This window comes from Agelaius phoeniceus, chromosome 8 (genome assembly GCF_051311805.1).
Source record: "Agelaius phoeniceus isolate bAgePho1 chromosome 8, bAgePho1.hap1, whole genome shotgun sequence".
NCBI classification, from domain to species: Eukaryota; Metazoa; Chordata; class Aves; order Passeriformes; family Icteridae; genus Agelaius; species Agelaius phoeniceus.
This window is the reverse complement of record NC_135272.1, coordinates 32,082,375-32,106,140: the sequence shown is the minus strand read 5'-3', so window position 1 is coordinate 32,106,140 and position 23,766 is coordinate 32,082,375. Positions and strand designations below refer to the sequence as shown.

General features: G+C 40.0%; 1 protein-coding gene across 6 annotated transcripts in view; it reads right to left on the bottom strand.

Moving 5' to 3' along the window:
- The window catches only part of OSBPL9 (oxysterol binding protein like 9), a 57,979-nt gene that overhangs the window by 26,584 nt on the left and 7,629 nt on the right, over positions 1-23,766 (bottom strand). For 3 of the 6 annotated variants that reach the window (XR_008534745.2, XM_054638617.2, XM_054638618.2), the window contains exons 2-4: positions 22,443-22,493; positions 18,751-18,829; positions 7,066-7,142 (exon numbers count right to left, since the gene is read on the bottom strand). Coding sequence is in view for 4 of the 6 variants with exons in the window: in XM_054638617.2 (XP_054494592.1) it covers positions 7,066-7,142; positions 18,751-18,829; positions 22,443-22,493 (207 nt within the window). In the remaining 2 variants the exon portion in view is untranslated. Of the gene's footprint in view, positions 1-4,657; positions 4,773-7,065; positions 7,143-17,104; positions 17,152-18,156; positions 18,176-18,750; positions 18,830-22,442; positions 22,494-23,766 lie in introns of those variants that run through there. The other 3 variants (XM_077182512.1, XM_077182513.1, XM_077182514.1) reach the window with 3 other exon arrangements.

Genomic DNA, 23,766 nt, shown 5'->3' with positions numbered 1-23,766 from the left:
CTTACTAGTTTGCTCTTGGGAAGTTGAGATGAAATTTGATAATCTTCTCAGCAAATTTATTAGCCTGTCTTATATGAGATTAGGTTACTAATTTAAGTTCTCCCATAGTTTTAGAATTGAAAACCAAAAGAGACTTGGAAAAGCTGAAAAGAGCATAGAAAAAACAGTCTGGATAAATAGCAAACAAAATCAATCAGCATTTCAAACCCAGCAGTAATTTAGGAAAAGGAGACACACAAAGTGCACATTTGCATAAGAAATGCTTATTTCTTGATCTTCTGGTCTCTCAAAGCCACAATAGAGGTAAAATAGGGACCCTTTCTCTCCTAGCCTGCCATGAAGGAAATGAGGCTTCAAAAGAAACAGGTGAGCAGAGTCACTAGAATGGCATTTAACAGCCTGGTAAACTTGGACATTAGGAATCTGCACATCTCAACGAGCAATCACATTTCTATGAGGAACTTGTAAAACACACTGCTCACCTATTCACAGGCTGACAAAACAGGCTGCCTGCAGATATTGTTGAACCTCCACCCTTGGAGGGCAGAGCTCCAAACTCAACTGGATTTGACCTTTGACAACCTGATCTAAAGCACAGGTTTGCCTTCAGTGAGAAGGTGCTTGGAACAGTGATTTCCAGAGGCCTTCTCCAGCTGAAGTCATCATGTGATTCTAAAATAAGTATCTTCAAAGAACAGGAATCCAGACTATTACTGATCTTCAGAAATACACTGAACTCTTACTGTCAGGACCTATCTGAAGTGGTATAACTTGTTTTTCCATTGAGTAACTACATCTATTTGTAAATAGACTTTATTAACCTCAAATAAAGACTCTGTGTTCATGTAAGTTTAAAAGAATTAACAGATTAAACAGCTGCAGAAGGGAGTCATTTAAAAAATTTTAGTCTGACCACAATCTTCCAAACCAAGAAGTTTGGTGTCAAAAAAAGTAATTTGATGTCTGACTGCTCCCCATCAAGAGGGAACAAATACCTGATACTCAAACCATACTGATAAAAGAGAAACAGCTACCATAGCATTCTTTCCCTCATCTCTGTGATCCCAGTGATGTGGAGTGACCACACAGGATGGTTTGCCTAGGAAAGGCTTTCCATGCTGCTCTCGAGTTGAGTAAATAATTTGCATGCTAACAGCCCTGCAAAATTATTCCCTTCATACACAACCTATTTTGTTGGAGGAGGTAAACAGGAGGGCAACAACAAAACATAACCTAATTAAAAATACATATTATGAGCCTTATTTTCACTACAGAACTGCCAGCACCAAGGGAGTTTCGTGTTGTTTCCTTGTCCTCCAAATTACAAGTCACACATATCTCTAATGCATTTGTATTCAAAACTTGTCCATGCTGAGAAGTAATTCAGCCTAATTTAAACCAGTTCTTTCAAACTAAGATGGGATGAAAAGATTGCATCGTCCTTAGAAGAAGCATACCAGAAAAATTCAACTATATTTCTCAAATAAAAGCATTACAATAACAGCTTTCCTGGGGGAGGAAGGCAGAGAGCTGTACAGAGTGGAATTTCTTATCTTTTTGAAGACAGTTCTACATTCTTCATCTAATTAGGATTCCAAATCCAACAAAAAATTCCTGTGTAAGTTAGTTTGAAGAAGTGAATAAGAATGTTTTCCTTTCATCCACAATATCTCATCAGAAACACATCCCCTGCCTACATGCTTGATTTTGATGAGCTGGACATTGCCTGTAAGGACCACTGATAGAAAACTGAAGAAAAACAAGAAATGAACTTGTAAGCCACTAAACAAGGGCACTTTTGTGGCAAAAATAACTCTATTTTTTTCCTCTGCTAGATTTTTATGCAATATTTGAAGCTCAGAATGTGTTTGAAAACAAATATATAAGTTGTGGAAAGCATATGACCCTTCCAAACAGAATATTGCAACTCTTAGGAAAAAAAAAAAAAAGGTTCTACTTTGCAAAACACAAAATGCTTAGCAAAGACTGTGTACCTGTAGATAGTATCAGATCTTCAAGGAAAACAGCAAGTTCAGAAGACTGAAACATTTACACACTGATGTAAAATTCTCTCTTTAAAGCATAAGTTACAATTCTGAAACCTCACAAATACCAAGTATCTTAGAGTCCCATTTCTTTACCTTTATAACCCATAATCAGTGCAGATAATGCACATGTTCTAGGGTATTCAGGCACTATCTGATTATTTCATTAGCAAAATGTGAAAAGGGCAGCATGGCTGCCAACCCTATGCCCTCCCTCTAGTACTTGTAAAACATCTACACTGGACATACACTTAATCTAAAAGAGCCTGGTTTTAGCTTTATGCAAGAACTCTTGACTCACAAAAGGAGCAGCACTGAAAAGCCAGTTAATAACACACAATATATTTAGAGTGTAATATAGTTAACACACAAGGAAGTTTTACTCTACCTCGTGTTCTTGCTCGCAACTTTAGAAAGGTCAGAAAAAAATCCTGGTTAATGTGGTACTAGGTGAACTGCTACTATCAGCACTTCACAAACACTTTGCACCAGCATAAATGAAGAGGAAACAAATCAGCTCCCCTGCTGTTCACTTTAGCCTTCACTCTGCTCTTTATTTTGAGTCAGCATAAACATTTACCTTGTCACATAAACAACTCAATGTGGAAACTAATCAGGGTTAAAAATAAATGCAGAGGGAGCAGCAAGAAAAGCAATTTTAAATTCCAAATTCCACCCTTCTTGCCACACTGCCTCTTCCCTTTTGCTAGGAGAAGTGAGACAGGACTGCTCCCAGAAGCAGCACCAACTCCTACATTTTGGTGAAGCCATGGTGTCAGTCAGTGTTTCAGCCATTGAATCTACTCTTCTCAACAGCCAGCATAGAGTCACTTATTAGAATCAAGTTTTCTTATCATTTGCTACTTAGGAAGTAAACATCTTGTTTAAATCATGGAATTATCAACCTACAAAGCAATTAATTTTCACTTAATTCCTTTCACTTTAATGGTGGTTAGAAATTGCTCACCTTCATGATTTCAGTTCATTTGTCTCTACAGAGGCCACTTAGAGGCTGAAGTAAATTGGTGTAGATCAAATAAGGAAGTTACTGTGTTACTAAATGACATGAGCTATCCATTATAACTCACGAGACAATTCCAGAGCCAAATTCCAGTGCCCAAAAGCACTTGTAGCTCTAGGGTGCTGCCAGGGTGTACCTGACAGGCAGCAAGGAAAGCAGGACAGTGAGAAGCAGGTCCTGTCTGAATGGGACTGCTGCTCGACAGAAGACTTGCACAGCTTGACTGCTGCTGGGGAACTGAAGAAAACGTGAGATAACTTCTCTCCCCACACAAACATGAAACTTTAGCCACAACATGCCTTCACCCCAGGCACACCCTCCCCTTTAAGTGCTGTGGGTATGAGGCCAGTGCTGTGCTGCCACTGCAAAGCCACAGGCCTGCTAATGCCACAAGAGTAACAATTTGGGGGGATAAGGGGAAAAACTCTGCGGGGTTCAGAATGGCATTTCCAGTAGTGTCACACCATCTGTTCAATGACTTTTCCACAGACAAAGCTAATACTAGAACTACTATGTGTATTTTTAGCAACAGCTTTAATACAAGTGCATACGAAAACACAGCACATTTCAGTTTCAAAATTCAAACAAATCAGGCTTCAAGTGTATCTGAAATGTTTCCTCCCTATCATTGTTCCCTGTGGATACAACATAACTAATTGTCAGCCCTCAAGGACAGTTTGGGTCCCCTTATACATTCTATGTATTTATGACTGAGTTCCTTGCCTGTAGCTCATTTTAGGCCTGGGGGGAGGGGGGCAGAAGTGTGTTTCATTCTGTGTTTCAAAAACACTTCCATTATAAATAGTGAAGGACAGCAGAGCAGAACATTTAGGCAAAAATAAAACCAGCAAGATTAATCAGACTAGAGAACACAAAGACACCACTTCACCTCTCCACCTCGCATTAACTCGTAATCCTTCCTGATTTGGTTCACACAGCACACGAACCCCCTGGGGTTTGGTACAGTTCCTCACAGCTCAGATGAGTTTTTGGTACAGTGAAGTCAACTTTAAGTCTGACTTTCAAACTTGAACACTCCTATACCAGCACAGGCAGACTGAAGAGCAGCATGGAAATACGAAAAAAAGACTCTGAAAAGATACAACATTTTGGGCAAAACCAGCTGCCTAAAGGTTTTAAGTGACTGTCAACCACGTGTTTAGTTAGCGAAACTAAGAGCCTAAGAAAATGCCTTTACAGAAAATAATCTCTGCCGCGGCACTCAGACCCCGCCATCCCGCTGAGCCAATAATCCCCCAAAGAACCCGTCCGACTGTTCTGTGCGAAGGAAAAGGAAAGCGAAACAACACCAAGCGCACCAAGCGCCGTTTGTTCAAAGGCTCCTCAAGCCAAGGCGTGTCAGACCATGCGGACAGAGCCTCCCTGCGGGCACACGGACAGAGCCTCCCTGCGGGCACCGGGCGCCTCTCGCTGCTCCCGGAGCCACCCGGGCGCTCCGTGCCCGCTCCCGCTCCGTCCCCGGGCGGGGCAGCGCCAGCGCCGCTCGGCCGCCAAGGACAAGGGCTCGCTGCCCGCCCGGGGCTGCCCCGAGGGACACCCGCAGCCCCGACCCGCGGCCCCCCGTACTCACACCGGCCATCCCGCGGTGCTCCGAGCGCGGCGGAGGAGCGGGGCTGGCCGCCCGCCCGCCGGGCCCCGGCAGCGCCGCCTCCAGCGGGGCGGGAAGGGGCGGGAAGGGCAGGACCCCCCGGCCGCGGGCCCGCCGAGCGCGTCACCAACACGGCGGACGGAGATTGGAGCGGGGCGGCCCGGCCCCGAGAGCCGCGGCCGGGGGAGGGAGGGAGCCCAGCAGGGCCTGGCCGGCCATGGAGGGGCGGGGATATTCCTGCCCTGGTTCACCCCGCGCTCGGCCCTGCCATGGAGGCGCGGGGATGTTCCTGCCCTGGTTCAGCCCGAGCTCGGCCCTGCCATGGAGGCGCGGGGATATTCCTGCCCTGGTTCACCCCAAGCTCGGCCCTGCCATGGAGGCGCGGGGATGTTCCTGCCCGGGTTCAGCCCGTGCTCGGCCCTGCCATGGAGGAGCGAGGATGTTCCTGCCCTGGTTCACCCCGAGCTCAGCCCTGCCATGGAGGCGCAGGGATGTTCCTGCCCTGGTTCATCCCGAGCTCGGCCCTGCCATGGAGGCGCGGGGATGTTCCTGCCCTGGTTCACCCCGAGCTCGGCCCTGCCATGGAGGCGCGGGATGTTCCTGCCCTGGTTCACCCCGAGCTCGGCCCTGCCATGGAGGAGCGGGGATGTTCCTGCCCGGGTTCAGCCCGAGCTCGGCCCTGCCATGGAGGATCGGGGATGTTCCTGCCCTGGTTCACCCCGAGCTCGGCCCTGCCATGGAGGCGCGGGGATGTTCCTGCCCTGGTTCACCCCAAGCTCGGCCCTGCGAGCATCTCCCCAAACTTCGGCCCCTGTTCGTGCCGCCCCCGCGGCACGAGGGGGAACAGAAGGAACAGCACACTCCTAAGCCGTGAAAGAAAGAGGTTTGGCAAGGAGTGCAGCCGTGTTTCATTCTGAAATCGGTTCAGCAGCTCCCGTGGCAAACCGTGGCAGCTCCTGAACGGGGGTGTAAGTGAACACTACTCCACCGACCCCACAAACAAGGGCCAGAGGGTAAAAGGTTTCATGACCCGTACACTGAAGAAGGTTCTTGAAAATGAGTGGTGAGCACACAGCAGTGGCCCACAAAGTATGACACTCCATGATGAACATATTTACAAGGATGGAGGATATGTTTCTTATACCCAATTCAGGTTTTTTAATTATTCCCTCAAACATTACTAGATAAATTACTAACTTGGGCTTTTTTTTTTTTCCTCCTAAATACGCCTTACTCGTTTGAAAATCTCCAGGAACGTGGACAGTTATGTAATGGAAAATAGTTCCATTATTAGCTGCTATAATGAAATCTATTTCCACCAATATAACTACACTCACAATTTCTAGAGAGCATGGAAGTGTACATTTTGATAAAACCAGTATATATTCTGGTGTTTCATTCCTTGACTCTGTATCTCCATGTCATAAAAAGTCTGCCAGCAGAGAAAACAGCACAGATTCCTATTACTTCATTTCAGACCTTGGGAGCAAGCTCAGCCCTTCTACATCCACATATTGGCTCCCTAGGTAATCCCTGTCTCCTCACATCCACTGCAGAGTGAGGTTCTTCAGCCCTTGGTCAGCTACAGTGTTCAGAGGGGAAGATTACTTCTAACATACCCATGGCACAGTTGGAGGGGTAAAAAGCTGACTGTCAAATGGGAATTTTTATCCAGGGATCTGCTATTCTCTAAAAAAAATTGTAGTGGTCTGTAATAGATGAAAGGAGGTTGAAACTCACTGTCTAACAGGTAAATTGACAGAGATAGTACAATGGTCTAAAGTTCAATGGGTCAAATTCAGGCTTGTTCTAACCCTTTAGATTGGGCAAATTTCATCTAAATCAGTCTTCACAAGCTTCTCTTTATGTGATATTAGAGATTTTATTCTATCTTTCTTCACACTGAATCAAATGTTAGGAGACCTAATTCTCCTGCCATACTACAAAAGCACAATCAAAGCTTTATTAAACACAAATAATGAACACCTGCTTTAAGATTTCTACCCTGTCACCAGACACCTATATGGTACAAACCAAATTCCTTTCATGAGTTTGGGTTTCTCTCCAAGGGAAAAAAAAACCCCATACAGCAAGTCTTATAGACATAAATCCAGAACCTTACCATAAATATACATTATAAATAAATATGAGTTAATGAAAACTATATATATTATAAATATGAGCTCATAAAGGAAAGTGTCATTCTGACTTTTCATTATGGTAGGACAAGAAAAATGTGACAGACTTGAACCTAAACAGATGTCCAACTGTATAGGCCACAGAACAGCAAGATTTTATACAGGATGTGTTGGATATTAGCAGTCATGCCACTGTATTTCATTGATTGAAAAAAAAAAGTAAAACAAGTGAAAATTGAAAGTGAAACTTGCCTGAAGTTGGAGGGTATGGCGGAGGATGGTGTCCTCTAAAGCGTGGATCCACTTCTCCCTCTCATCTGCATCTCGAGCTGAAAAAGAATTCAAAAGTTATTGTTCAATTACATGCAGTCTTATATACTAAAAGGCACAGGCAAACAGATCTGCTGTCCACACTAAATATGGAAATTAATCACACTGTCTGTGTTAATCACCAAGCACAAAATTCCACAGTTGTCTTAATATCCTGTTTCTTCTTCTGTGGTTACAGCTCTGTCCTTTGTCCAGCTTTAGGGGAACACATGCAAAGAGAGTTTGCACAGATATTCCTCAGGTCATTAAGTAATTCTAAAATTTTCTTATTTACAAGAAGATTACCTGTAATTAATTATCTAGTAATTCTACTTCAGTGTGGACATAGTAACTTTCAGGTATGGATTCATAATAGGGGACAAACACCCCTAACAGCTCACTGGTGTGAATAATGAAGCACAAAGAATAATCATAAACATACAACAAACATTAAATTGAAGAAAATCCTATTCTAAAACTGCTTTCTTTCCCTCCTATCCCCAGTACAGACAAGCCACCTTTACTTCACTAGTCTGAAAGAGTTCCTTGCTGTGCTCTAGGAGTACTTTAAAAACAAAGGAGCAGTCAGTGGACTCCAGGTAAAGAAAGAAGGGAAAATTCCAGAGGCATTAAATAGACTGTAAACAAACTGGCCTGTAAATGGATTGAGAACAGTTATTAACAATTGTTTCTAGGTCCTCACTCAAATGGAAGATATTAAAAGAAACAGGAAGCCTGCTAGAAGCAAGGAAAGCTTAAGTGAGCTAGCACCTATTATGAATCAGCGAACTGAGATTTCTATCTCACTTATTTTTAAGGAGTTCAGAGGAAATATCCTTAGGCTATAGTGAAATGTACTCTCCAGCTCAAAACGCTTTGTTTCAATGTTCTCTTTCTCAAGCTGTTGTTTCCATTGCTTTTATTTTTTGGAATTCTGCGGCTTAAACCTATCAGTACTTAAAAATGCGCCCAGACTCCTGAATATGTAGATTTTTCTAAACTCCCAAAGGATAACCCTACCAATTTAAAGATAAACATACTGCACTGTTTACTTCAGCATATGTACATTAATTACATCAAGTTAACAAAACCATCAGGAGAGAACTGACAATGTTTGTGAGAAATAATTAAAAATGTATTTTTAATACATAAGCTTGCTCAGAGCCTAACTGATGAGGTGGCCTCACAAAATAGTGAGACAAAATTTTCACTAAACACAAGGTAAAAGATTGAAATCTATCTACTTTTTTCCTAAAATTATACATTTTTCCAATCTATTACAAGTCAATCTTTACTCACTGTTCTTTAAAAATACTAGATTATGATCAACAGCCACAGGTATTTCAGCTACAATACCAATAACCTGAACAAATTAAAACTAGACATAAGGAAAAGTGTCTACCAAAGTGCTTTCAGATGCAAAGAGAAAGAGGAAATTCAAGTAATTAAACGTTACTCAGAACAGCAGATGACTTTCCTGCAGGAAATGCAGCAAGTGTTAAAAAGCTGGATATGCCTCATTAGAAAGAACTTTTAACTTACAGGACTCTTCTTACTGATGATCCATATTTTAATTAAGAAGCTGAAGCAGGCACTGAGGACAAGTTTATAATTCAGTGAAAGCAGACAGGATGGAGGGACAGAGGCCCTGTGACCTCTGTCCAGTGACTGCATTACACTAAATACATTTTGCAACATGCAAATTTCAGTTTTTCTTTTCACATTCTGTACACACGTGCACACAAACGCTGTTCTTTTTGCACAGCATTACACCTTAACACTCATTTCAATTACTGAACTGGTCAACCAGAATCAGTTTTAATGTTTCTTAGTTTCTTTAGTTCTCCTTACCAAAACCTGGCTCCTTGGCCTAGTCCTGCCAGACATATCAATCAAGTCTATTCTTCCTATACTATTATAGGAAGAATATAGTTTATTATTCTTCCAGTCACCACTAAATATATATAGTTACCTGTGTCATGAATCCATCAGTATTTGAAATGTATCAGTGCTTTAAACTTTCAAAGGTGTGTCCAAAACAACAGTGGTTAGCATTATTTCAATATGTGTAAGGTTTCTGTTTTTCTGTGGTGTTTTTTTTGAATCACCATCTCCCAGTCCCAAGAAACATCTTACTGGAGAACTGGGGTACAAGTCACTGAGGAGCTGTTAAGTAATTCATGGGATACAAATATCCTATGTTGAAGGATTTTTTCCCACGATTATTTAAACTAAAAAGGAAACAATTAAGCCGCAGACCAGTGAATTAATCCTTGTACTGCTGCAGGATTCCTGTGATCTTCCATACTGCCAGCAAAAAGAGGTCATGGTATTAGTTAAATACTGATCTTAATATACAGTAGCCCATTAACAAAGGTTATCACATTCTGGCTTGTATCTGAACCCCCAGCAGAACAGAGAGGCCTTACAGCAGCAGGGAAGGCCTAGAAACCAACCAATCCATACAGCTCCAAAATGAAACTGACTTTCCCATGCTCATTAATAAACTAAATTTTTCAAACTTCTGCTTCTCCAATGACCCCTTTACAGCTCTCTCTACCAGAGCTCAGCAGAGGGGGAAAAAAAAAATCTGTATTTTTTCCTCATATATTAGACATTGCACTCTTCTGGCATAGCATGATCCATCCTTAGGGAGCACACATGAATCTCATCAATCCTGCTACTTAGAGAAAGTCTTGGGCACGATAAATCCAGGAACACTGCCATGAGAAGACTGCTTACTGCATGGAAACACAGCATCAAAACCTTTTAAGCACTCTCTGTTCAGGACACTGGTTTAATTTCAGACCATCTATCATCAACAGCAGATCCTCCTGGCTCTCCTCCATACTCTCTTAAGAAAACCACAGAGAAAACCAGCAGGATGCAGTTTTTAGTAAAGCAAGATGCAAGAAAAGTTATATTAAATCTAATCAAAATGGCTGCTGTGAGATTAGGTGCAAGTAAAAGCTCCCTAATGGTAAAAGCAATTTAGAACTGAACAGCTGCCAAAAGATCACTGATGAAAAAAAAAAAAAATCAATGGGAACATTCAAAAAAGAGATTAGTCGACACACTCAGAAAGAATTTATGGGAAAAATCTACACACAATGGTCAGAGATCATTATCTACCTATCTGTAAAGCTAAATATCCAAGCTGTTTTACACTTAAAGAAGGCAACTTTGGTCAAAGAAAAAGCTCCAATATCCTTGCACCTAAGAAGTTTGTGATGCACAGCACCTAATATCCACTCTGTATCTGCAGATGCTTTCTTCAGCAGGTAGGGACAAGAATGCCCTGCTCATTACTCCTTCTCTCAAGTACCCTGAAATCACTCCAACTTCTCCATTATTTGATCAGGCTCCACTTTAAAGTTAATCCCCTCCTCAATTCCTATGTGAAAGCTGCTGCAGAATTTGTTTCTGACAAAACATTTGGGATAAGGCAATTCTTATCTAGTCCAGGGAATGACACTGGTGTGATTATACAAAAATACAGGAGTATTATCTGGCCCCTCCTGGCACAAAACTTCTAAAAAGAGAAGAAGGGCATGAGAGATAAACAAGTTGCTTTTCCCCAGGCTGATTCTAGAATAACAGTATTACAAAAAAAAAAAACCAAACAAGAAACACTGAAGGACACCTGGACATGAGATAAACCTGACACTTAAAAACATAAAGGTGGTTCTTAGTCTGAGGGGTTAATGCAAGTGTTACCTGAAATTCAAATTGTGCTAGAGCATGTAACTACCCACAAAAATAGCCATGCTATGTCTGCAGTTGAGAGGGCACTAACAGTGTTTTTCTCTTATTTTAAGTCCTAGAATTTTAATTCAGTTTTTACTGTAATTTAACAGTGAGCAGTTGCACGTGAAAGAAGCTAAATCCACACAGAGCTGCATAATCACTGCTGTGTGCAAGAGACTGGAATCATTAATGGCTGAAACATTGCAATTTACTGTGATTATGTCAGTTAAGCTATTTTTACTTTTTTTTCCCTAGTAGAATTAGTATTTATGAGCTAGATTACAGTTTGTTCCCATTTGCCTAAGCCCTCACTGCTCTGTGTCTGTGGTGCATTCTTTGAAAGACACCTGTATAATTTACTGTGACATCTCAGGCATATCTAAGACAACCACAGGGTACTTAACATGATCATAGTCCTATTTATGACTAGTTCAGAGAAACACACTTGAAAAGTACCTCATTTATTACAGTGAGTTTTATTTTGATTTTTTAATGCGTATTTTTTGTGATCTGTCTGGTTGAGTTTGTTCCTAAGATATTTTCACATCAATCTTACACTAAAAAAAAAAATCTGAACTCTTTCCTAGAAGAGGTCCAAAGAAAGAAAAGCAATTATTTGATCAAAGAGAAAATTATAGAATGAAAAAAAAGCACTAAACACAAGAATTACTGAAGAATTTCTGTAATTCTGAAAACTTGTGGTTTGAAACTCCCTTTTGTTTTATGGAATTGTCCTTTATCTCTGAACTTCCCAAACTGCTAAATCAGATATGTCAGGGATTTTAAAAAGTTCTATGAGGATAAGAAGTCAAATGAAATGCAACTACATTAGATGCTCTCAGCCTCTATTAATTTTCCAAATAGAGAATAAATGTTATAATTTAGAGTTCCTATAATATTTACTTTGCCGTGGAGAGATTATATGTGTTTATATAACATATACCAAATGTTAAAGTACAGCATAAAACAGATTACTTTTTCCAGCCTAAGCTTGATAGCATCTAAAGATTAGATACAAACAAGTTTAACAACTCTGCTCCACGATACAGCATTTACCACCAGCATTTCTAGGTCATGCACAGCAGTACTTGGAAGACAGAAAACACACAAAATATATCACCTCAGAATCTGCACACTGGTGCTTATTTTTGTGTGTGTGTGTGTGCATCTACATGGCCATGAGGATGAAAGAAAAACCTGAAGAATTAGTTAAAAAAAATTACTAGATTACTTATAAAAACACCATGCTGTCACAAGAAGAAATGCATATTTTATTTTCATTCACTGTGACCTACTTACAGGCAGAACTCAGTAAGAAGAGTCTATTATACCCACAGAGTCAATAGAGTCAATTATGCAGCTTTTATTCTGACAGAACTTACACTGATTTGTATGCAAAATTCCTGTATTTTCTCAGCCAAGTGCAGAACTAATGTAGTACCTTTACACACAAATCACCAGATAATAGAGATGAAATCCTGGCTACACTGAGATCGATAGGATTTCTGCCACCAGTCTCAATGGAAAGAGATTTTATCAGCAGGGCTCAATAAGGTGGAAAAGTCATGCATCACAGGACTGTTCCATGGCTAAATAAATTGCTATTTAAAGTCACTGAAGGCCTTTCAAACCATAGGAAAACATGCAAGATGAAGCAGGGTTTCATACAAGCCTGTATGAACAGCACTGTACTTCCACTGCTGACAAAAAGCCTTTAACTCATGCAGCTCCCACATCTGGCAGTAGCTTGGACATGATTTCCTCTGTATCATAATCTTGGAGTTGTCCCAATCATTATTCTCCCTCCTCCTGATGCCATTCTCCACCCATACACATAAATCAACCCTCCTTTTGTTGGTCAGGTGTCTGACCAGCCCGAGCTCCCTGTCCCTACAGGAAACTCCTGTGCAGTCACAAGACACAAAGTCATGCCCAAACAAAAGGCATCCAAAGGTCTCCTGAGCACAATGTGTCATCTGTGATCCTGAGAAACCAACTAAACTGTTCTTTTATCGTTACCTAAGCTCAAAAGCCTTTTTAGCAAGCTTTATAATCAGCCCAGAAACATAGCTTTGGGGGGAAACTTGACAAATGAAACACATGATCAAGTTGCTATTAGTTCTCTCTGGAAATCCATCAATAATGTGTACATAATCCATATATAATTTTGTAATTAAACATTTCTGAGTGTGGGACAAATTGGCAAGTATATGTTTTTTCACTAGAAAATAATATTTAAATGTTAATAATAGCAGCACTAAACAATACTTCATATGGTATATTCTGTGGAAATGGTTTTCAGGGTATGTTTGCATTTTAAATTAATCACAGAATCACAGAATGGTTTGGTTTGGAACCATCTCATTCCAAGCCCCTGCCATGGCAAGGACACCTTCCACTATCCCAGGCTGCTCAGTGCCCAGTCCAACCTGACCTTGAAGACTTCCAGAGCTGGGGCAGCCACAGCTTCTCTGGGGAACCTGTGCCTCAGCACCCTCACAGTAAAGGATTTTTTCCCTTGCAGATCCCACTCACAAAGCTCTGAAACTACTAGTTTAAGGTAGAAACCATATTTTGGCTTGAATTGAAAAAATAAATCAAAATAGAAGAACAAAAATATAACCATTTTCTTAGCCAATAAAACAGTTGTCAATTTAACAGGTCAAACTCAAGGTTATTGCTATTTGGAATTTCTTGCTAAAACAGAAGGAAAAGAGTGTTGAACTACTCAGTATCTTCCCCCTCCTTATAGTGAGACCTTTTCTGGCCATTTTTCCCCTTCCAAAATGCTTGCCATGTACCACATATACAGTTGAGATAAGATATTCATATTGATGCCAAAAGTAACAATTTCTTCCAGAGGAAGAAAAAAAGAAAACAAATCAACACATCACACAGATACAGTTTCATGGTATTATTTCTTTCCTACTCTTAAGTGTAACACATATTTTAAAATCTGCAGCTTCAACCTTAAAAACAGAAAACAAGGAGGTGTTTATATATAACCATAACAATTGAGTACAGGAAGTTCCATTAAAAAATGGCATAACCAAGGGGTGGTGATTGGAAAACAATTACAACACAGGATGCTGCTGGTGCAAGAAGGACCTGCATGAAACAGGAAAAGCACAACCCTGCACCATTCCCTGCACTCTGGTCACATGTCCCAGCCACTCAAAATACCAGTGCAACACAGCAATAGCAAAAAGGAGCAGAGGGAAGACAGAAAAATCACTGTGAAGCTAAACCTAGCTTGGCTCACAGAGGAATTTCTGCAGTTATGCCAATCAGGGGAGGATGAGATGCAGCCCAGAACTCTGTGCAGCCCAGACCTGGTCAGGTAAAGGGAGGATGTGATCAGAGGAAGCTCAGCTTTACTCTGATCACAGCTGCTCTTACTCCTCTGCAATATAAAAGCACAGTTGAGCATAGAGGAATTCACTGTTTCAGCACCACCAGAAGCCCAAAAGACCCAGAAAAATGTTAACTGAGGACAAACAATATTGTCAACAGCAGGTATAGATATCACTGAAGAAACCAGCAAGAATTCACACCAAAATCTCTCTCTAGGCATTTTTCAATATTAAATTTAAAAAAAACCAACTCTTAAACTTTTTGTTTTTAAAGGCGGCAATTTATGAATCATTATTTAAATCAGGTAATGTGATAGATTTAAGTGCCTCTTCCTACCACAAGAGCAGGCAGCTTCCTGTCATCTATTTGGTGGACAATGTCAAAGATTTCTAGGAGACTATAAATATTGACTATTTCTGCAAGTAATGTTGAAGCACAGGTATAAAACCAATATAATTCATTTTGATATGTAATACAAATACTTAAAATCTCACATTCTGACACTGCTCAGCACTAAGGCTTTGTGGGCCCCAGTATATCCTCAATAATAATGCCTCTCAAATTAACAAAAAATCATTGCTCTTGTAACATTATGGCAACCTCTTGCTGGGCATGTCTCCCTTTTTCCTCAGCTGTGATGGTGGGCAGACACAAATCAAGTTACAAAACTGGGAAAGGATGGGAAAAAAAAGGAGAAATCTACCTTTACCAGCTGACAGCTTTCATGTAATAGGAGAATAAGTTGCACAGCAACATTCACGCTTCATTTCTCAGATACTTTTGTGGCAGGAATAGGAAAGGAAAGACAAAAGCTAAAGCAAAATCATCTCAGATCAATGCACTGGACTGCTTCCAATCTTTCCATCCTTTATTACACAAAACAGTGGAGACAAAACTGATTTGCCTTCCAAGGAACTGTACTGCAGGCTGTAAGAGTAAAAGCTGGATTTTCAGGTAGGAGTTTAATTTTTTAAAAAAAATATGAATTCTTTTTTATGCATACAATGTGCATTTAGTGAAGTATTTCAGTCCAGATAGAAGCTATTATTGGTTCAGGTTAGACAGAAAATCAAACATCAAGAAGAAATACAGCAATACCCTTGCCAGAGTCTCTTGAACATCATGTTCCCACTCTTGAATTTAAGTCACAAGCATCCCAGTGAGGAGAAAGAACAGCTAAGTAATATGAAGGATTGAAGAAGTGAATTTCCAAATGGAAAGAGCTTAAAGCTTGGTGATGATATGAAGATGTTAAAAGAAAAACAAACCCAACCCCCACAGTGTTTGAAAGTTATGGAACATTTAGAACAGGGACATGTACTGCAGCAAGGAAAAATATATTACCAAGAAAAAGCTTCCTGACAGGAAGGTAAATTAAACTAAAAGTATTATCCCAAATGTCTCACAGCAACTTGAATGGATTTTTGCATCTAATCTGAAAAAACCCACGAGGGAATACTTTAAGATCTACCTAATTCAGCAGCCTTACAAGCAAGCCATGAAACTGGATATTCAGCATGACCAAACAAGGACCAATCAGGAGGTAACACATTACTTTTACATCTATTTTGAAATTTCTGATGTCATTCTACCTCCCTTCCCCCTCCAATAGGAACAAGCATCAATATACCTGTCTATAACAATAAAATACAGGGAAAGAATCTGCTGGGCACTCGGGCAGAGCTAAGGTCAAGCTGACAAACATGTGTTTGTTTTACTGCCAATATTTATTCAATTAACTCCTGTCCTTTATACCCAGGTATTAAGGATATGGATCCCATATCCTTACATGTGGATGTACCCAGTCACCTTTCAAAACCTACAATATCTTTGTAATGAAAACTTTTTAACTTTTGCTGATGTTCAATACAGGGATGGCCACTAGGAAGCACAGCTGAGAACAGAAAAGAGGGAGATTGTCACAGACAGAAACAAAATATGAACTTTTCTTCTGAGAAAGACTCAGAAGTTGCCAAAATCCAGTGATAGGCAAATCCTAGTGGGAGATGCTGGAGCTTTGGCACTTCAGACATATGGAATCAACTTCCATGTGAGAGGTTGGTCAGGCAGTTTTAAATTACTTACTTGCCCTTCATCTCATTATTTCCATCTCTAGAGCATTAGTCAGATGTGCAATTTCAAGCAACTGACATTAAGAAATAATTAATTAACCCAGAATGAAGTTCTTCTTTCATTTTTCACGAATTCAAATTCTATCACTGTCAGCAAAATTTCACTGAGGCACCAATCAGTACTTAAAAGTCTGAGTGAATGGAGAGCTTGCAAGAGAAACTGCTCCACTGCAGATGGGGCCCCAGCTTAGGTCAGGAGATCTCTGAAAGCTTGAATTTTTAAAGTTCTGATTTTTCCCCAGCAAGGAGGCTCCAGCTTGTTTGAGTCCCTGTCTGTCCTTGAGAGAGCAGGAAGGCAGCAAGAAGGAAGGGACTGTAAAGTTGCCATTCCTGCAGTCTTCTCCTGTCCAAGACTTCTTTTATAAAGGGTAAATGAATTTATAGTTATTGCAGAACAAAAGCTCTCTCTTAATTAGCTATTAAAAGTTAGGAAGAAATTGTTAGGAATTTTCTATGTTTTCTTGGATTATTCCCAGAATCTGCCCTACATACCCTATGTAGTCTCAGCATACATTTTGTAATATTTACATTATTAACCCCTCACCATTTGTGACTGAAAGTGACCTACATTTTGCATAAGTTAAAACCTGTGTAATACTGAATCAATTTAATATCATGTACAAAAATTTGACATAAATATTACAGAGGTTGCATGAGGTGAGAATGCATTTACAGTGGCTATAAGAACTACATATATAGTTCTACAGAGCATTTTTTGACACTGAAATATCACAGGACTCAGATCTTACCTGTCTTTATACATGTTTGCATTAAATCCATGTATGTTAATACTGTGTTTGTATCATTACAATTTCCTGGGTATCAGGGACGTTATCTTCATAATATACTAATAGAAAAAGCATAACACAGAAAATAGTGCACAATATCTTAGCTGTACACTAAAGGAGGATACATAAATCCTGGCCTAATATGAAATGCAGAGAAAGGGAAATTATAAAGCATGAGATGTGACAACATTGCTGTTCAAAAATGACCAATATTACTTAGAGTACAGCATTACTTATGTCAAATACTATCAGTTTTCTTAAGACATCTGACTACCCAAAGGAGAATACAGCATATAACAAGATGTATTAAAAAAGGTCTGTCTTAGTAACTAAAGATCAGAGATTTCTAGGTTTACCTGTATCAAGTTCTCAAATATTCAGCAGTATTTAGCTTTATAGTACTGAGAGACTGCCCTGGTACAGCATTCCATTACTGCATTAGCAACTAGCTTGCATTTAACAATTATCCTTGGGAACAGGAGATTTAAGTATTACTGTGAGCTCAGCACTGTGAAGGTATATTTATAAGGCTTAATGCAGTGAAAAGCCAGAAGACAGCAGCAGCATTTAGGAAAAACTACAGCACAAGGAATACAGAAGCCAGTGACAATATGGTGTACAATTAGTATTTATCATTAGAAATAGTCTCACAAAAGCAACAGCACTGATGATAATTCCCAGTTGCAAATCACTGATTTAAAAATATGTACAGTACAATATAAGTTATAGAATTATTTCAGTTTACATAAATGAAAATGACTGCATAAATGCAAGTGTGCCTCTTGGGTATTTACATTTTCCAGCTCTATACAAAGCAATTATTTAGTCACTGCATTTTAGAGGAAAAGCAAAAGGACTAACAAACGTTAACTGCAAAATATTTTCATCATACTTCCCTGGGATTTTAACATTCAGAAAAAGGAAGTTCTCTATTCAATATCAGCACAGTATTTTGTCCTACTGCTGCAGACAGAATCATTTAAGGAGTACATAGCAATGATATAGAGCCTTACCCTTTCTACCGGTGAGCCATAGCATGCAATGACGAAACATAGCAGTGGCAGATGGCATTGGTGCTAGGAAATGTGAATAAAAGGATAATAGCAGAGAAATGGTGACTGGCAGACAAGACACAGAAATGTAGATGAAATGAATGCAAGCTGGTAAATCTTGAAGCAAAGCTCCACCGTTAAGCCCAACGTTGCCTCTAGTCTCCTCATAATTGAGCATTAAGTTCTATTTGGATAAAACTGCAACCTTCAGACCAGTCTTGATTCTCTTCATAAAGAAATGCATCACTGTATCTTGAGAACGAAGAGCAGAAACGTTTTGCAAGCGAAACCCATCATCAGAGGCACATTACTTTCTCCCCTTGAGTGATTTATTCTTTACATTATTCATCTCCAAATCCTGCCAGAGCTACAGTCTCTTTCTAGCACATATGTATTCACTGCAGATGTAAATCCCTGCCTAACCTGCAGCACCCCTGGATCCAGAATGTTCTCAGTGTGCTCATTCATGCTGTTCTGTTGCCAAACATTTAAAATCATCCATCAAATACAAGTGGAATCTATTATAAGAAAAAACAATCTCTTCTTTCAGCTCACCCTGAAAATGGAAGGTTTTCTGATCAACAGTTATTGTGAAGGTGCTGTCGTCCTCATCGTCTATACCAATCACAGCTCCCTGTGAAACAAAGAACAAAATCCTGATAAGGCAAGCAGTGACATCAGCAGCACACACTCTATCACTACACCACTGGAATTTAAAAAGCTTTGACAAATTAGAAACAAACCGAATACAGTAAAGAGCAAAAAGATTCTCTGTTCAGGCATAGGATGCAGTCAGTTCTTTAAAACAATAAATTTTTAGTTGCAGAAAAAAAACAGTGAATGTTTGTAAAGCTGTTATCTGGATAATGATATGCATCTTTTATTTTTGTAGTGGAGGTGGCTTTATGCTGCAGCAGTTCCCTACTACATATTTTATATGTATTTTCTGTGTATAAAAATAATAATTCTTAAGTACTCTACAAAAAGAAGCTCTTGACCTGATTTTATCTACCAGCCTGTAATAAAAAATAAATCATTCTAGCAGAATGAATTTGGCCCATCATGTCATGTCACTGGTACACTGCATGATCTAATTTTCAGTCCCTAAGTAAATATTAACAGTAAGTAATCAGGATATATCAGAAGCAACTAGCTTTGTCTCCTAATTCTTTATGAATTATTACAAGAAAATGCAAATAAATTAAAGACCATCTGTGCTTAGCAATTTACAAATCTATCCACATTTTCATTCCTGCCCCCTCCAACACTTATGATAAATAACAGTTTCACCCAGGAGAAGACACAAAAAAAGGACAATTCCAAGTCTCTGCCAGCTCCAATAAATTGTAATATTTAGCTCAAAAATCACCAGTGGATTGACTCAGTTTCTTTTCTCCTTCTGCCCCACAAGAGCAGTCCTAGGTAAGAACAGCACCAACCCTCTGTAATACAAGGCAGTGTGGCAGGAAAGGATAGCTCCAAGCTGGTTTTTTATTTCCCTCCACTGATAAAATGTGCCACTTAATTCTCCAAGAGTATCTTCCTTATAGGCTTTTCATGGACAGCTCTGTGATCACTATAAAAGAGGCACCTAAAAGGTGTATCCAAACCAGTATAATTCTGAACATTTTTAGTGCCAGGACACAACAACCACCAGATTTCTTTTAAATATACCAGTAGATAAATATCTGGCACTTGAAGTACATATTTTGCTATGCAGTAAATCAGAAGGTCACTGCAAGTTGTACAATATTGCTCTCCTCAGCAGCTGTATCAGAGCCAGTGTGGCTGGAAAGGAGCTCCAAGATTATCCAGTCCAATTGTTAACCCAGTGCCACATGTCCAACACTGAATTATCTCAGCAAGTGCCACATCCACACATCTTTTGAACATTTCCAGGGATAGTGACTCCACCACTTCCCTGGGCAGCCTGTTCCAATGGCTGACCTTGCTTTCAGTGAAGAAATTTCCCCTAATATCCAATCCAAACCTCCCCTGGAGCAACTTGAGGCCATTTCCTCTCATCCTGTCACCTGGGAGAAGAGACTGACCCTCACCTCACCATGACCAAGATATTCTCCTCAGAGGATACAGGTAAAATTCACATAAACACAGACTCAGCCAGCTGAGTCCTGCCCCATCCCAAGTGTGGGAACAGGGAGAGCTCTCCTGGGCCTGTGAACTCAGCACAAACCTGTGCACAGTGCACACACTGCCACTGCAACACTGGGGCAAAGGGTCTGAGCCAGAAGCACAGAAAGTGCTTCCTCTGTCATGCAGATAATACATATGAACAAGTAAAATTAAAAATAAGAGTGGCAAAGTTTATGGATATTCCAGAAAACTTTAGCAGGACGTAAGCAGATGACACAGAATGATTTAAGACTACACTTTCCTAAGTACTCTAAGACAACCAGCAAAAGGATTTGAAGATGAAACTTCAGCCCTATGAAATGTGCATTAGGAGCAAAAAGGTGAGGAACAAGCTTTTCATAATCCATTCAAGAGAAAAGGAAATATTTTAGCCAGATTCCTTAAGTTACATGTTTGTTTATGTTCACACCTACAGTTACAAATCAACAATTACTCTAAACAGAAAACCTCTCTGATAGAATTTCAGACTGCAAAAGCCCATCTGTTCAGCTATCAGTATCACTGTCATCTGCCAGGGGAGCTGCTTTACAAAAGCAGAAAAAAGGAAGATTCCTTCCTTCCTCACAAAAAACCCCAAACAAGCAAATCACACACATTCAGAGGAAGGCTGGGGGAGTCCATCAGTTTTTAGAAAATTCCAAAGAACAATTTGTGGTGGAAGAGTGACAGATGGGAGAAGAGAAAGTGGCTAAATACATATAAAGACCATATATGGACCAGGCAATATTGAACAGATTGTTCACTTTTATTATTTCCTAAACTGGCAGGCTGAGGCCAACCTCCACAGTGACAGGCTCACAGCACTATTAAAGCAGGCATGGCTTTCTGGACTGAATTTTTCTGCACAATGAAAAAACCTCCCTCATGAATCTTTGGGAATGTCTTGTTCCAGACAGTGGTTTGAGTGTACATTTCCCTTAAAGAAATTCTGAATTAAGATATCAATACATCAAGCAAGGCAAAGTGCAAAGAAGTCATCTGGAATCCAAGTTACTGGGGATTCTCTGAGTTTCAGAAGGCCACAGGTACCCAGAGAAAGACTAGAAAGACCTAACAACAGAAGGAAGGAGTAACTGGAAAATGCACAGTTTTCCTTCAACACTCATCACATTGTTTGTAAGACCACAGATCCCCTTCTCTGGACTCCTCTTACTTCAACTTTCAAAATGCTCCCATTCATACCCATCATTCTCACTCCTCACTTGTTCCAGCTCTTCACAAGACTGCTGCATGCTAGAAACAGAAATGCTACAGGAAATGGGAAAAAATACAGAAAAAGGACTTGTGCAAGAAGAAATAGTTTTGGTACAAGCATGACAGCGAGGTAGGAGCTGGGCATGTGCAAAGACATCACAGCACTCTCACCTCCCTTTAGTAATTCCATTTCCAGCTACAGCAGCAGCAGTCAGGGCTAAATGAACCACACCAGAGAGCCCCACACAGGTAATGCTCAGCTCTCCCACTCTGCACCTTCTCTTTCCCCAGTTTGCACACCCAATCATAATTCAAAAACTTTGCCAGCAGTGTTCTCCCTTCCCTTTCCAGTTCTCCTTTCACTAAGCTCAAGCCTAGGCCTAAGGAGTGTCCAAACTGGCAGGATGGAGGACATGGTAAGAGAAGAAAAACAAACCAGGACAGAAGGAAGCAGTTTCACAATGACTTCTGTAAGTACACACACACACACACACACACACACACACACACACACACACACACACACACACACACACATATATATATATATATATATCTGTGTTTATACACATGGACCTCCACACACAGAGAAATGAGAACTGCAAACAGCAAATTTTTCATAGCATCCTACTACTAACCCATCTTACTCTGCCACAGAATGCCTTCTAATATATCATATAAAATGTATAATATTTTTATACCATATATAAATTATAGGATGTAATTAGCCCAGCATGTCACACGACCTCTAACATTTTCTTTCTTTAAATACTTTCACCATTTCAGCATTTTGCAGAGTCAGGAACAGAGCCCAAACCTCAAAAGTCTCCTTGCAGTTCTCTCCACTAGGACATATTATACACAGTAAGTCATTGAGTACTGAATAAAACAACACTTACCCTGAGTCTAACACACCCTCGGCGTGAGCCTCTCATCATTTTGTCTTTTGACTGAAACAGAAAAAAAACAGATCAGTGGGTTAACAGATACAGTAAGAAGAAAGTTATTCAAAGCAACAGAGAAAGAATAAAGCATTTTTACACCATGTTTTAGTGACTGATTAAACAAGATGCAATTTCTGTTACAAAGTTGGTTCGTTCCCACCGCCATGGTATAGAAAATGGATTCTTCAAAAGAATACAAGATCCCACTTCAAGAAGTTTCCCAAGTAACTTCAAGAAATACTTATGAAATGCAGTCCATGCCTTTAGAGAAAGTAAAAGAAAAGGAAGAAGAAAGGAGTTGAGAAATATTAAACGTCAGCAGTATGCTGATTCACATCTTCCTCCTTTCTCTCCTATTCTCAGGAAAGTGTCCATGAAACAAAATCTAGCCGTGCAGGCAGAATTGCACAAATGAAATTATACATCTGTCAGAAACTTCCCCTGATTTATACCCCTTTTTAGCAGAAACAAAATTCATGTTTAGACTTGTTTTTAAATCTACCTCCTAGCTAGTACAGCTCGCTGTCATTATTGCAGTTTAAAAAGTTAACCTTTGTAGCCATTTAAGCTGTTGGAACCCAGATCAGAAAACAGGATTTTCATGTCCATAACCAGTGCTCAAACTTGCACATTAACCCACCTTGCAAAATTACTCAATCTCTTCTTTACTACCTGTTTGAAGCACTGAAAAAGAGCTTCAACCTCCCCCCCCCCCAAGTAGGGAACTCTAAAGATTAAACTCAGATTGAAATAGTGATCCTTGAGCTTTCAGCTCTTCCCACCACTGCCACAGGCAAAGCTGACAGTAATCATTGCTATTGGGCAATAGTGGCAAGCCCAAGTAGCACACACCAACTATTTAAGGTGAAAAAGAAAATAGTGAGATCATCCTGAATACTCAGTTTTCTGGTAAGGGCTGTTTTTTGACTACCCACACACACGCTTCCTGTTTTTTAAATTATAAATTCCTTGCTATTGTAGCCTTATCTGAAAAGTATTCCTGTCTAATAAAACCCCTTCTCTCCCGCCATCCAAATATTCAAACTGCATTCTTCCAAGTCAGGAAAACAACAATTCTCACTGGTGTCTCAAGATCAGATTCTCTTGCTGTCATCTTCTCAAATACCCACTTCTTTCCAGCAGTGTACCAATAATTCCATCAAGACAATATACTGATGTTATTATCACCAGACCTATTTTCACTTTAGCAATTAGACAATAAAATCTTACTGACATTAATGGGAGAAAAAAAGGACAAGAAGTACCAGTCTTAGGAGTC